At 47.7% G+C, this 15685-nt stretch overlaps 1 protein-coding gene and 1 long non-coding RNA gene across 3 annotated transcripts in view; one reads left to right on the forward strand and one right to left on the reverse strand.

Moving 5' to 3' along the window:
* Positions 1-15685, reverse strand: part of USP18 (ubiquitin specific peptidase 18) — a 28359-nt gene that overhangs the window by 7698 nt on the left and 4976 nt on the right. For both annotated transcript variants that reach the window (XM_030542674.1, XM_030542665.1), the window contains exons 2-6: positions 12973-13188; positions 11291-11387; positions 6886-7031; positions 5046-5125; positions 824-970 (exon numbers count right to left, since the gene is read on the reverse strand). In XM_030542674.1, the coding sequence (XP_030398534.1) occupies positions 824-970; positions 5046-5125; positions 6886-7031; positions 11291-11387; positions 12973-13135 (633 nt within the window). In that variant the 5' untranslated portion in view covers positions 13136-13188. The remainder of the gene's footprint in view (positions 1-823; positions 971-5045; positions 5126-6885; positions 7032-11290; positions 11388-12972; positions 13189-15685) is intronic.
* On the forward strand, positions 8173-11210 carry LOC115639872. The gene is made up of 3 exons (XR_003997759.1): positions 8173-8239; positions 8579-8738; positions 11129-11210. It is a non-coding gene; the product is annotated as an uncharacterized LOC115639872 (long non-coding RNA).

The raw sequence follows: 15685 nt of genomic DNA on the forward strand, positions 1-15685 counted from the left end.
AGTATGGGAACGCCCTTCCGGCATGCTGGAATGGCATTCTGGAGTATTCCGGTACAGCTCAAGCCCTGCTACTACCCCTCCTAGCCCACAAGGGGCTATATATACACACACACACACGTATGTTGTGATTCTGCTGTATCAGAACTCCTACCGAAATTCCTGTTTTAAGAAGCAAATCTTTGGATTCATCTCAACAGGTGTCCCTCCTTTCTTTGGTCCCTGGGACAACTGCACCAGTTGAAGAGATAAGGAGGACTGCTGATTCAGGAAAAAGGTGTTGAAGTGTAAATGTAATTTACAATCTCTTTAAGATCCCTTAAATGCACACTGCTACAGAAGTGCAAAGGAGCCTTAGTGTAAATGAGAATCAGGCCCTTTGAATCCAAATATCATTGAACAACATAGCATCTATCTATCTAAACATTTTATACGACCCCTTCGTCACTGTAGCATCTGAGCATCACTAAACACAGTACTGCAGTATTAATAGTACAAGGACTCTGTAGGCAATTGCAGTATTTCTGCATCTAAGTTCTGATAAGCACAGAGAGCTTTTAGAGGAGGTGTTTTACCCAGAGAGGGGAATCCTAGCCAGGACACCAGAATTTTCCCCTACGCTTTTCAGAAAGGAGCCTCAAGAGCTTAATCTTTCGCCTGTAAATCCACCTGGGATAAACAGAGTTTTACATCACTTGAAGGGTCAGTATCCCTTGCACAGACACTGGCTACAGCCCCTAGGAGGAAAGGCACCGGAAGTTGACGCCTGTGCCTTATGGAGTGGACTCTTCCTATTAAGTGCGGAGTGTTGGAGTGTTGAACCTACCAGTGTCTTCAGTCGCTGAGAACAGGAATTAAACATTGGGAGTGGGAGGGTTAACATGTTGCTGTCCCTCTTTGTTTCAAAGGAGCACTTCTGACAAACCAGATACTCCTGCACCCTGATAGTGTACAGCGTGGTCAACCTGTCAGCCTGAAGAGTAGAAAAAACAAGAAATGGATATGAACATAAGCGGCGAGTTATATGGGCCCGTGGTGCCCATGCTCCACCAGTATTCCTGAAGGTGGGCCAGCTCCACCAATGTTTGGGCCCCACGCCCCGTGCTTTGAGGGTCCCCGCGCCAGGGATTGGCAATGTGGGGCACTCTCACCTCAGTGGCAGCTCCCCCATCCCCGGAGAGGCCCCAGTACTGACCCGGCTCACAGCCCATTGGCTGGGAATCCCAGCCAATGGGAGCCGCAGGGGGCGGTGCCAGAGCTGCCTGGCCACATCTCCACAGCAGAGGGGGAGGGAGCCACAGGCAGCGGCTCCCAGCCCTGGGCAGAGAGTGAACAGCAGGAGTCAGACTGACACACAGTCACAGCCGGTGGCCGGGGGTTATGGGGACAGACAGACACACGGACACAGCGGGGGGTTGTGGGGACAGACAGACACAAGGACATAGCCAGGGGTTGTGGGGACAGACAGACACACAGACATAGCCCGGGAGAATGTGGGGGCAGACAGACACAGCTGGGGGTTGTGGGGACAGACAGACACAAGGACACAGCCGGGGGTTGTGGGGGCAGACAGACACACGGACACAGCCGGGGGTTGTGGGGACAGACAGAAACACAGACATAGCCCGGGGGGGTGTGGGGACAGACAGACACACAGACATAGCCCGGGGGCGTGTGGGGGCAGACAGACACAGCCGGGGGTTGTAGGGTCAGACAGACACAAGGACACAGCCAGGGATTGTGGGGGCAAACAGACACACGGACACAGCCGGGGGTTGTGGGGACAGACATACACACAGACATAGCCCGGGAGGTTTTGGGGGCAGACAGACACAGCCGGGGGTTGTGGGGTCAGACAGACACAAGGACACAGCCAGGGATTGTGGGGGCAAACAGACACACGGACACAGCCAGGGGTTGTGGGGACAGACAGATGAAGCCATGGGCAGGGGCAAGGAGCAACGATGGGCACCCCGGGGCTGGCATAAAATACACAAGACAGAGGGGGCTTCCTGAGGGGACTATAGCAACACCCCCCACAGAGCAGACCTGGGCTGCAGCTGGCTCCGTCCGTCACGGCCCCCTACCCCACAGAGACCCACACAACCCTCTGCCCCCGCGAGAGACTCCCAATGACCCCTGTGCCCCTGTCACTCCTCTCCAGAGAGCCCTCCTCTTTGTACCAGACCACTCCCCTCCCCCACTGCCTTCCCTCCTCCAAAGCTCCCTTCAATCTCCCCCTTTGCCTTCTGCCCCCCAGCCCAGCCCATTCCATTGGCCGGGAGGCTCCCAGTCTTTTAGCCAGCAGGGCCCATGGGAGCTGCACCTGAGGCAGGGTGCCTGCTTGCAGAGGCAGCCTGCCTGGCTGTGCCTCCACAGCACGGGAAGGGGGTGCCACTGGTGAGCAAGCCCTGGTCATCATCATCACAGACACAGCAATTCTCTAGATATTTAATTTCACTGAGGCAAGTAATTCAGTCTACTCTTCCTTTCCAGACAGTTTGTGACTTTTCCGGTAAGAAAACTTACAATTTTTTTGCCAAGAAGTCCATTTATATTTTCATAGGCAATTTTAAAAGTCACATGAATTGAACCTGTTTTTTTCCATTGATCCAAAAACACATGGAAGATGTGCAGATTTTTATTTCTGTGGGCCAAACCACCCTGTATAGAAATGTAAATGTTGGAGCCAGAAAAGCTCTGCAAGGGTAAGGGTCCCTTCAGGAACTTGTCCTCAAGTCATTCATTCTTCTGGGCATTCCATTCTATTGTTCCCTCCTATAGTGATAGTGATCAGTGTTTCCACCCACAGAGAGGGGAGAGGCAGAAGACTGGGTTAACCCTGTGGTGACTCTGCCTCTACCCTTGTTCTCTATCTGCTCCCTCTACCAGCCCCTTTGGTCTCCCTAGGATTGCCCCTACCATTACTCCCTCGGTGTCTTCTTGCTCTGGAGCTTCTCATGAAGTGAAGTCTGTCATTACAGGTTCTTATCTCTGTAATGTATTTAATTTTGATGTATTTATTAAGTGTTAATTAATGCACTATGGGAGTCTCCTTCAGCCCTCTGTATGCATTGATCCTCTTCTTTCCATATGTTTTGCCTATATGGTTTTCTGCAGCCTTAGGGCAGCCAGCAATAACCCCTGTGCCTTTGCAATGGGTTGAGGGAAGGGGACCATGGGTTCCCTATTTATGTGATTTGCAAGAAGTATTATCATTATTCAAGGTACCAAATGTGTTTAAATGATATAAGTACCTTGTAAAATCCCAAAGCAAGCTCATTTTCATTTCTCATATAATCTCATATACAGTATACACACATTTTTCATTAATTATATGAGTTGAATTTATTATTCTTATTATAAGCTAGGTTACTGTTTTTGGTTTTTTTCAGTGTGGCAAAATGTGTGCAACTTTATGGGTTGAATGATTGAATGACATAATACCCACCTGCCCGCATTGTCCATCACTAAATCCAGTAATGTTGTCAAGTTTTTGTCGCACAACATGGTGGTGCCTACCCCTACCTTGTGCTTCAGGGGATGATGGGGGCTAGGGCAGCCTGGGACGTTAGTGGGGGGCCTGGCATTGGCAGCAGTGAGTGACCTGGCCCCAGCCCACTCCGCTCAACCTTGCCAGCTCCCGGCATTGCTCAGGGGCAGGGGCTTCGGGGAAGAGGTGGAGTGGGGGCGGTGTGGGAAGAGGCTGGGCAGAGAGGGTTGCTCTCTGCTGTTGGCACCAGGGACCCCGCTAACCTCCCAGGCCACCCTGGACCCCAAGTCCCCCTGAAGCACAAGGTAGGGGTAGGCATCCTATGGATGGGACGGATCCACTTGGGCACCACCAAAAATTATACAAGCCTGCCGCCCATGGATATGAACCACCCAGCTGATGCTTTTCCCTGGGCAGGTGTGACAGTGGCTGTATTGGACACTTAATGCAGAGTCACTTCTTTAAGACTTGAAACCAGATCTTTCATCTACCTAGACAGAGAGTACCTTGCAGCATTTAAATGAGGGCAATATAAATCAGTGGTTCTCAGCCAGGGGTACACAGAGGTCTTCCAGGGGGTACATCAACTCATCCAGATATTTGCCTAGTTTTACAACAGGCTACATAAAAAGCACTAGTGAAGTCAGTGCAAAGTAACATTTCACACAAACAATGACTTATACTGCTCTATATACTATACACTGAAATGTAAGTACAATATTTATATTCCAATTGATTTATTTTATAATTATATGGTAAAAAGGAGCAAGTAAGTAATTTTTCAGTAATAGTGTACTGTGACACTTTTGTATGTTTATGTCTGATTTTGTAAGCAAATAATTTTTAAGTGAGGTGAAACTTGGGGGTACGCAAGACAAATCAGACTCTTGAAAGGGGTATGTTAGTCTGGAAAGGGTGAGAACCATTGATATAAACGCCATGGGAGATTACATAGGCTACGGTAGCAATAGGGCCTTAACTGTGAGACACTTATACGTACAGTTTTGTATTGAACCTGCATGAACAAACTGTGCTACTGGTGTGGAGGAAAGTCAGCATTACTGTTTATTGTTAGCCTAGGAGCCTCCGATGGGGGGAACTACCATCCAGATAACATGTAAAACATTACTGAATATTAGAGACAGTTGACAGACATTAATGCAAGAGGTGGGGGCTGTTTAAAGATAACAGTGAACAATATTTATGTACATTTGAGGTACGAAGAAACATGAGTTAACCAAAACCAATTTTGCAAAAGGAACATGTTTTTTCCTGTTAACAAGCAGTCTCTCCCACAAAGGGAATTACCACCTTGGTGTGGTCTGAAAGATGTACAGATACATTTTAATTGAGACTTGAATTGCCAAAGCCCATGACTGCAAGATTCCTTGTGGCTGGGAGGTGAGAGGCAGGATTGCTTGGTAGCAGGATGCCAGATGAGGTGGATGGAGGTGACTAATGTAATCTCACAGAGAACCAAGGTTAGTGAACAGGGAAAGCTGTGGAATCTCTAGGGTGCCAGTGGCACATTCCTTTTTTCAGTCAGAGCACTTACCAGTTGCCCGTCTGTGATCTGACTCTTAATTAGGTTCCAGAGACTCAGGAAGAGTTGAGCAGCGTCATACTGGACAAACACTGGACAAACAGAGACATTACAACCAACATTAGCATTGCAAACAGTACATTTCATTTCTTGGAGCCCCTCTCAGAGACCTGAGGTTTCCATCTACTTTCTCATCTGCAGTCCTCCCCAGCCTCAACAACCTCCTACCATGCCAAGCATCTGTCTGACCTCTGAGGAAAGTGTGGAGTTTCACCTGGAGTCCAGTCAATGTTGCTCTTGAACAAACTCTGCGTCTCATTACAGAACAATATAAGGCACCTCCTTCCAACCCAGGGGCTGAACACATTGCTACCGCAGCACTCCTTGCCAGCTCAAGGAGTCAAGTACAATGCAGGAATCTTACAGTTGGAGTTCTCACTGGGCCCAAATGGCACATTTACAAACCTAGATGCGTGGAAGATAGTTTTCTGCAGGGCTTGCTTAAAAGAGTCCATTGAGAAGATGCCTGAGAACCACACTTAAGGAAAAATCCTGTGCCCTTCTCCATGGAGTAGAACCTGTTAGCTCCACTGCTCAAGCTGGAACGGGGGTGTAAAATTTAGGAATTAGGCAGAGAGTGCACACATACTGTGCAGCGCAGAGCCCTGTTCCATGGAGGCTACCTGTGCATTAGGGGCAGCTTTGTGGAATGGCTCCACAGCCTGCGGCACAGTGTTTTTGCCTTCTATCTCCCTGCAAGTCTGCCCAATGCCCAGTGCAGATACTTAGGCTGTGTTCTTGCACAAGGATCTGCTCCTTAATTTGCATACCACTAAGAAGATTACAGCCAGCCATGCCTCTACTATGGAGGTACAACCCATAGAGTTGACAGGTCCCAGGATTTAGTAGTCCAGCCGGATCCAGACAGAGCATTGTAGGCTAGAGTCTATTGCGCCTATGCACCATTCCTCCATATTAAAGACAAGAGAGAATGTGGGCCACACTGTAGAACTCCATGAGATTTATTGGGCCATCTCTCTTTCATTGGAACAGAGAAGGCTAAATGTAGGCAACTCAATCTTAAAGGGACACATTTAGCTCTGACGTAAGTAGGCTCACTCAACTGCTTACCTTCCTGCCTATACCTTGTCTGAATTTGCTGGTATATCTCTACTGTAGCTCTCTTAACAGTGTCTTGTTAAGCTGTACCGCTGTAAGAGCGCTCGTCTAGTTGCATTGTGCCGATGGGAGAGCGCTCTCCCATCGATATACTAAAACCAGCTCAACGAGTGGCTGCAGCTATGTTGGTGGGAGAGCATCTCCCATCAGCAAAGCACTCAGCACACAAGCACTTATACCAGCAAAAATTCTGTCGCTTAGGGGTTGGTTTTTTTCATATCCCTGAGAGACAAAAGTTTTGCAAACATACATGCTAGTGTAGATATGGCCTTATTTTCGAATAAGAGAGAGAGAGAGTGCAGCTTCCCCTCTATGATCATGCTGATATGTCAAGCAGTAATCTGGCTCCCTCTACTCCCACACACCTCTGTCTAGAACCAAAGTGCCTGCCTCCACCTACAGCAAAACATTCTGCTCCTATAGAATACGTGCAGCCATCGCAGCCCCTGGCCAAAAGTGAGGTCACTCTCCAGGGCTGTCGGTCTCCCCTGATCTGGAAATAAGCCCAGCTGCCCTTCCCCAGCGGGCAGGCTGCTGCAGCCAGCATAGCTCTGGCCACCATTTCTCCAATTCCTAGAACACATGAGGAGGTGAGTCAGAGGACACACTGAGCTTATTAGCGCTTGGTGACTTCCCCTATTCAGCAGACGGGGGCTGGTTGGTTACTGCTTACGTTTCAAATTGTGCAAAGTGAGACAGCGGACAAGTTGATGGGGATACACGGCTCTCTGTTTGCTACGCTGCATCTGTTCCAACAGCAAGAGCATTTGGTATGGGACACTCTTCTTTTGTTCTGTATCTACTGTCGGCACTTTGATCCTGTGAATAGAAAACACAACAGGAGCAGTGAGCAAGCATCCCAGGTACGAAGTACTAGGCATCATAACCAAAGGGGCAGAGTAAACGACACAGACAGCAGTTGAAGAGGCAACCATTACCTATATGCCTACGATAAAGGAGTAAAGAAAGAAGACTTGCCAGCAGGAGGCAGCTGCACTACTTCAACCAGTGGGGCAGGTAGCATATTTTAAAGAGAGAGGCCTTGATTCTAAGTTTCTTCATCCCTGCATTTGGAGCAGAATGAATGGGCCAGAAAAGCATTTAAGCCACCCTGGGAAACAAAGACTAGCTGGAGCACAGTGGGCTCCAGACATATATACCTCTTCCTGCCCTTCACCCACTCCATTCTGCCCCAACACACCAAAAATCCTGCCCATGATGCTGTGTGCTACGAACACGGTTGGTATAAAGCCCTTATTTCAACTCTCCCCTAGCTGGAAAGGTGCCCTGCCCAGGAAATGATTTTGCCAAAGCTGTGGAAAGAGGCCTTAACATGACTGAAAATCAGCCTCCTATTGGGTGGTAGAAATAGCGAATTTCAACAGGTGCACTTTCCTGCTCTTGGTTAGAAATAGGGTGCCGGGAGGAGAAATAGGGTGAAGGAAATGGTAACAAAGGACAAACTAGGATTAAGGGAAGGGAGGAGGCTGGCCGGAGCACATTTTAGAACCTAAGAAGGAGTTTTGTGGTTGTATTTCAGCCCTGGAGACCCAGATGCACATCCAGTGATATGTTTGGGCTCAATCCTGTGATGCACTGAGCATCCTTAGCTTCTCTTACTTCAAGGGGAATTGAGGGCACTCAGCATCTTGCAGACTGGGCCCAACACACAATGGTCCCTCTGGTATTAAGATCTTCCACTGTGGGCTTTTCTTCATTGCAGTGTTAGCTCAAGTTATCTACTCTCAAATTACTTACACTGTGCAAGATGGCACAGGGTTTGAAGGGACCCCTGGAGGGTATGTACTCTGTGTGGCACTCAGATCTGTGGCAGCAGCAGCACCGGATTTACAGCTTATATGCCTCTAGGCACAGCATTTCAGTGCCCCTCCCCCACCCCCTGCCACCTACTGACGACCTTTGTGTTTTCTGTAAAAAATGAAACCAAAAGAAATATAAACACAGCCTCCCTAGGAATGCACGGGACCCTCTGCTACAGATGACGCTCCCAGCCTGAGCCACCCCAGGTGAGGTGCAAGGGGGGAACTGTGCCTTCCATATCTCCCGCAGCCCAGCGCAGCAGCCACGCTCCGGCTCTGCCTGTGCAAGTGAATGGGGTGCTAGCCACACCCTTCTTCCCCGGCACAGGGTGGAGGCAGCAAGGCGGCCGAGATTGGGAAGGACACTCCCAGCACCTTCAGCAGCCACCTGGCCCAGCCATGGCTCACAGCACCCCCACACGGGCTGACTTGGACGCTCACCCTGCTACAGCCCCACATGCTCAGCAGCCACCAACCCATGCCAGGAGCCCACAGGGGAGCTGAATATATTAACTTTTTAACTTTTAACCCGCTTTTAACTTTTAGGCACCCCTAGAACACCAGCGCCCCAGGCACGTGTCTACTGTGCCTAACTGGAAATCCGGTCCTCGGCAGCAGGTGGGGAAAGAGCAGGGGTTCAAAGTCAGCACAGGTCCCTCTTCTCTTCTGGAAGCAGAGGGGAGATCTCCTTATTCTTCTTGGACTGGTAAGCAGCTCCCTCCACATCCACCCAGCCCCCCTTCAACTCCCCCTAGTCTGGGTAAGCAGAGCCCCCCTCCTCCCTGGTTGATGCAGTAAGAGCTCCCTCTGCTGGCTCATTCTACTTTAACACCAGGGAGGGGGAGGGGGCCAGCTGAAACATGGGCCTGTCCCTCCCCCACCATCTCTTTGCCTGAGGTCCGCCATAATGGCTCTGGAGCTGTCCTGTGGCTATGGGGGGAGGATTACTTCCCTCCCCTTCACTGCTCATTTTCCCACTCCTCATACCAAGCCTAGCAAGCAGACATCAGTGACACCTCTATGCAGAGGTGAAAGTAAGCCGGTCTGGTCAGGTACGGCGTAGCGGCAAGAGCCAGTACGCCGTGCTGGACCGCACCGGCTTCCACGGCGGGGACTGAAAGGGCTCAGAGCTGCCCACGGCTGCAGGCAGCCCAGAGCCCTTTGAATCTCGGCCGTGGCTCCAGCGGCTGGGCTGAGGCCAGGATTTAAAGGGCTTAGCACTCCCTGCGGCTGTGGGCAGCCAGAGCCCTTTGAATCCCAACCGCAGCTGGGATTTAAAGGGCTCAGAGCTCCCCTCAGCGGCAAGAGCTCTGGGCCTTTAAATCCCTGCCCCAGCCCCGCAAAGCTCAGGGTTCCCCCTGGCAGCCAGAGCCCCAGGCCCTTTAATTTGCCACTGAGCCCCGGGGGGCTCCCAGCCACCTCTTCAGCTAGGAGCCCCTGGTTGATTTAAAGGCCCTAGATCTCCCAGCCACAGCTGGTGAGCCAGGGCCTTTAAATCTTGAGAGGCCACACCTCTTCCAGATGAGGCCACGCCCCACTCAGGACTCCAGCAGTACTGGCAAGTCCTCTCTCTCCACATCTCTGCAGCACTGCAATCCTGTCTCTTTCCTCCTGGGTGTGTATGATGGGGAATACAAACCCCATGCTGGAGAGCAAGGGGTTAAAGAACAGCTCTGGTGGCCCTGCCCAGCCACACCTGCAATGCCTGCACAAGCTGGAGGCAAGCCTTTAAAAGGGACAGTGGCAGAGCCTCAGAAGCAGGCAGTGGAAGGGAGAAAATGGCTGTTTAGAGGGGAAAATACTGTCCCGGAGCTCACTGCTTGGGACCTGACCTCACAGCCCTGTGCAAACCTGCAGAGAGGAGAGAAGAGGCTGGTGACTGAGTGTGCAGGTCAGAGACTGGATTGGAGTGATTTATTCCTGCAAGCTAAAGGAGAGTTGGGTAGGAAGTGGCCTGGGGGTAGCTGCTTAGCACCCCAGGGTGCTGAATGCAGCTGCCTACTATTGGGCCCTGGACTGGAGCCTGCTGGAGAGGGCAGGTCTGAGCACCCCTATCCACTCTGGGAGGATGTTGCAACAACAGGAGCTTTTACAAGGGTGAGAAGCCAGCTGGGAAAAGACCTTGCCTGTTCAAAGGCCCAGTCCCCAAAATCTCTGTGTATAATATATGAAGATATACCTATCTCATAGAACTGGAAGGGACCCTGAAAGGTCATTGAGTCCAGCCCCCTGCCTTCACTAGCAGGACCAAATACTGATTTTGCCCCAGAGGACTGAACTCACCATGCTGGGTTTAGCAGGCCAATGCGCAAACCACTGAGCTATCCCTAGAAACCTCTGGTTTGCGGGTGTTGAAGGACAGGACCGTGTCCTCAATGGGGAGAGGACCTGCCATAGGCTGGCACTGTTAGCGCTGTGAACTTTCTACAGCATGTCAGTGAGTATATCTTTCCTCTGGTAAATATGGAGATAGTGGGGAATATACAGAGACTATTCACTTTAACAAAATAAACTATAGTGAGCTGAACAAACTGGAAACAAATTGAAATAGCTGTCACTGTGATCAGCAGAAAGGTACAGGGTCCAAATCTGCCCTGTCTCACCAGTTCTGTGCAGCACAATACAGGGGCAAAACACATTCAAGCAAAGCGAGGGGACACAACATGCTGTCTGTCCACCCAAACAAACATCTATCCCAGGCAGGCATAAGGCTGTGCGCTTTGGGCCTATAGCTGTGGAATGTCTATAGTTGTGAAGTGAATGGTTTATATTTTGGCACAGGGATTATTCTCCATGGATATAACTAGAATAAAACGATGTGCTGTTATGGATAGGGTGACCAGCTGTCCTGATTTTATAGGGACAGTCCTAATTTTTGGGACTTTTTCTTATATAGGCACCTATTATCCCCCACCCCCTATCCTGATTTTTTATACTTGCTATCTGGTCACCCTAGTTATGGAAAAATATAATACTTAGATCAGTATATATATTATCTCAAATATCCCACTTGGATTAAATTATACAAATGTGCAGATATGGCCTATTTTCAGTCTCTAATGAGCCCTCATGAATCAAAACTGCTGTGTTTTGCAGAGCCCTAGTTTTCTGCCTCAGGGAATTTGGGAAGCACCTGGCATCTCCTGATAATCCATTCCTTTGGATGGACATTCCCACTTGAAAACAGAGGTGAGGCAGTGAAGGTAACACTGGCAGTCTGACCTCAGGGAATGGGCACTGCTCCTGTGCATCTCTTACCTTCGTAGTATCACGGTGAAGTGTGTGTTCATGAAGAACACCTGAAGCAGAGAATTCAGGCAGCAGCTCAGTCCCATATTGTACAGCCCAATGGCTCCTGTAGGGACAAGAGGAAGTGGGGCTTAAAGCTCACATGGAGGCAGGGAGAGTAAGGGATGGTGAGAAGATGGCAAATTTCTCTTTGGCCACTTTCAGCCTATTTAACATATAGGCCCAGCATCTTCACCAGGATGACAGGAGGGTCAAATCTACTCCTACTAGGGTTGCCAATTTTGGTTGGATATATTCTTGGAGATTTTTGCACATGACATAATATTTAAAGCTTACCTTTCATTCCTGAAAACTCCAGGCCAATCCTCAAGGGTTGGCAACCCTATCTTACACCCTTTAAAATCTTAGCATTGGTTTGCCTCTGACAGCTGGAGAGAGTTGGGAGGGTGCCTCCAAAGACAAGCTCAGGCTGCAAAACCTGGATCTAGGTTAGTCTGACCTTGAAACCCATTCCCCCAAATATGTGAGGGTTGTCTGGATGAGAGAGTTTATTCAGACTTCTGTGGAGCTAGGCCCTAATCACAAAATTCAGATCTGGCTTAGGGTCCATATTTCACACCCTGTCACGCCAGTTCAAGGACATAGATTCAGGGTTCCTGTTCAGGTCTGACAATCTATCTCCAGTATTTTAACCAATTTGCCCAATCTCAAAGAAAGAGACAAAGTTAAAGGGGAGGAGGTAAAGAAAAGTAATTTTCACTTAGAGGTGTATGAGAAACAAAAGCTTCTGTTTTCAAGGGAAGTGAAGTAAAATGGGTAGAGGTGAGGTGTGTTGTCCCTATCAAGGTAATCAGCTTACGCCAGAGGCAGACACTCACAGGCTTTGTCTTCACTGCAGTGTTACTTTGAGCTGTTGCCTGTAACTGGACACCCATCCACACACACAAATCTCTAGCTTGAGTTGAGTGGTGCTTTAAATTTCAGCTAGCAGGCTCATCAAAGGGCCTGGGTTAAAACTCAAGTGCTGCTGCTGATGGCGCTATTATTGCAGCTGGGACTTGACTACCGTGTTGCTAATGCAGCCGGAATGTTGTTTTCCACTGTGACCTTTCTCTCTCAAGCTAAGCTAACTTGAGAGGAGGTAACTGGAGTACAGATAACTTGAGTTAACACTGCAGCGAAAAAAAGCCCACAATGGAAAGGTGAATGTAGTGGGTGACCCAGGGTGAGAAAAGGTAACTGCACGGGATACAACAGTATCTGCCTTTAAAAAAGTGAAGAAAGCTTTTGGGAGGCTAGTCCAGTGATCTAACTTGGTGATTAGATTCCATGACCTAGAAGTGACCCTTCAGCAAACCCAGGAGCAACTTTGATGTAGTGTGGAGGAAGATGCAACCAACATCCAACCATCCTCAACTAGAAAGAAAATCTGCTCAGTTTAGGGTTTTAAAGGGAAGTAAACTGTTGGGATCCTCACTTAGCCCTTTTCCTAAAGCACAAAGCTTTCACTTGGCAAAGTCAAATGAGTTTGTTCAATATCTGATTTGTACGACTCCTCCATGTGTGACTTTTAGCAAAGGGAAAAAGAATAGGAGAGAGAGAAGAGAGAGAATGAGGTGAGAAGGGAGCAGGAACAACATGGAGTGAATGAGACAGAAAAAAGTGGGGGGAAGGAGAGTAAAAACAATTACCATTGTTTAAGTCTGCCACACCACAGAGCGCTCTTAGCTTCTTGTCACCTCTTTCCACAGCTTCCTCTCTGCCCTCTTCTCCATCTTCCGCCTTCCTCATGCTCTGATTTAGTGCCGGCTCTGACTTTCTGCTTTTCTCTGGGCAGCCAAATCCCTGGCCCATCAACAGCACAACACAACACAAGGACTACAGTAATACAAAAGGACCTAGAGAGACTGGAAAGATGGGCAGAATATAGTAAAGGGAGATTCATCTTAGTATTTATTATACAAACGCAGAACAGTTTTCACAATGAAGAATATTAGTAAAATAAACATGATTAACATCATTACATGTTGGCACCCCAGAAGAATATTTGCAGGGCAGTATGAGTGGAGATCACACTTCCACTGCACATCCTGTACTTGTTTTGTGGCTAAATTAAAGACCCTGGTCTGCAGGGCTGTCTGTTAGGCATCTATCATCAACACTAAGTCTCTTTAGACACAAAGGAAAACCGAGAGAAATGTTCAGGATCCATTTAGTCTGGCTGGCTGGCCTTGTCTGGTATGCCACAGTAGTATCAGACTATTAGTTTATAGCCACACAGATGGAGTTACGATAATTTAATTGCCAAAAATCTTTGAACTTCTTTTTATTTGCCTCAAATGTTTTTATCTGATCAGGAAACCAGGCTAGTCTGATCATTCTCAAACAATGAAAAAGCTGAAAAACATACTCGATATCAAGGGTGAGGAAGCCTCAACTGTTGTACTGGCACCTAGTGTAATAAAAAATTAGTACAACTTCAACATTTTTTCTACAATAGAGTAGATACTCAATCCTGCAATCGCAGCACCACTTAGTGAGAGAACTGTGACCACTTCATTTCAGGAAGGCTGGATGAATGAAGGCGCAGACATCTTTGGAACAAAAAGTGTTGCAACAAAACAAATTCTTTTAACAGGACGCTGGTGTGGTTGTTAAAAATAATGTTTTCTTTAATCCAGCACAAAAGGAAAACACAATAAATAATTAGGTAAATTTTCAGAAGAGTTGCCTCCTCTCGCAGGCACAAATCTCAGTGGTGTCTCATTTAGGTATCTGATGGTTGTTTTTCCTGTCTTTGAAACTATTTTTTTAAATGCTACTCATCTCTCTTGTAGAACATGGGGCGGGGATTTTCAAAGGAGCCTAAGAAGTTAGGCACTTACTTGCCTTCTTCATCCTCCTTGGAAAATTCCAGCCTTAATAGTTTAGCAAGAGAACTATTACAACTCTCATGCAGGTCAAGGAGTGCTGAGAATGTCATTACCTTGAAGAATGGGACCTTTAGCATACACTGGTGGGCTTTCAAAAAATCACCACGATAAAGCTGCAAAGCAATGTGATGCCCTAGACTGTTCATCCAGTAGCATATCTGTATAACCAAACTCAAATATCAATCTCTGAACAGTCACAATGTAAAAAAATGTTACAACTTAATAGGAAGGAGCAATTTAAAAAGCACCAATAGCAGAAATTGACTGCAGTATCCTGAGGAGGCAAGAACAGGTACTAATATAACCAGAGTGTCCAGAGAAACTGGCAGCTAGAACTACATAACAATATCCAGGATACCATAGCCACAGGAGCCAGCTAGTAGCAAACACTGGAGCAAAATGATTCGCTGCGTGGCTGGAGTCTGAGTGCTAAGCTGGGAGAATACCATCAATAGTGGGACTAAGATGCTAAAGGCCAGATTTTCAAAGATACTTATACACCTAAGCCAATTTGAAACCTAGCCCTAAGAGAAGCTTGAGCAACCTTAAACTTCCTCTCTCTTGTGAATGGGTAGGATTTAATCTTAGGGCTTATCTATACTAGGGAAACTTGCATCAGAATAGCTATACCATTCTGATGCAAATTTCATTAGTATAGATGAGCTCTAACATTAAATCCTACCCATTCACAAGAAAGAGGGAGTTTAAGGTCCTTCATAGGGCTCTAGCTTCACTGTTAAATATGTCTGGGTATCTAAATACCTTTTGGATATATTTAAATTCAGATCTCTAGTAGAGACAGAACTTTAGCTGGGCTAGGCATAAGGACTGGACACTGCCCAAGATGGTGGCGTGAGCTAGACACAGCCAGAGATGGAAGTCTTTAGGCCAATTTCAGCTAAGAGGGGAGAACTTTAGGCCAATCACAATTCAGAGGGTAAAGGAGATTAAGAGGATTTTTAAATCTGTTACAACTCTGAAGTGGCCATAGCTGAAAGGGAGCACTTGAGAAAAGGGAGGAATACTGATTGTGTAAGGAGAAGACAGAGGAAAGATGGGGAAAGGGCAGTGCTTGAAAGAAGAAGAGGACGCAAGAAAGACTAAGGAAGAGGGAGACAGCAAGAGAGTTAACAGAAGAAGGGTTTAAGACGCAGAGTTAGAAAAGTGGGGAACAAAGGGAAGGGGAAGAAAAATGATAAGGACTAAAATTGTTTATAACGTAAGGTGAAAAACAGAGAGAGACTAGCAAAGGTTGGGGGGAAAGAGAAGCCAGAGGTGGAAGGGAGGGATAGAGAAGAGAGAGAGGAGAATGAGATAGAGGCATAATCAGAAAAGGAAATAAATGCCCTTAGAGAGAGAGGAGAGATTGCAGAAGAGAAAAAAGAATGCTCAATGTATTAAGTGTTAAACACCATGGAAAATTAGTGTGAGGCCATTACAGACTCTGAAAGAATTCATAAGTCACCAACAT

This window comes from Gopherus evgoodei, chromosome 1 (assembly GCF_007399415.2).
Source record: "Gopherus evgoodei ecotype Sinaloan lineage chromosome 1, rGopEvg1_v1.p, whole genome shotgun sequence".
Lineage (NCBI taxonomy): Eukaryota > Metazoa > Chordata > Testudines > Testudinidae > Gopherus > Gopherus evgoodei.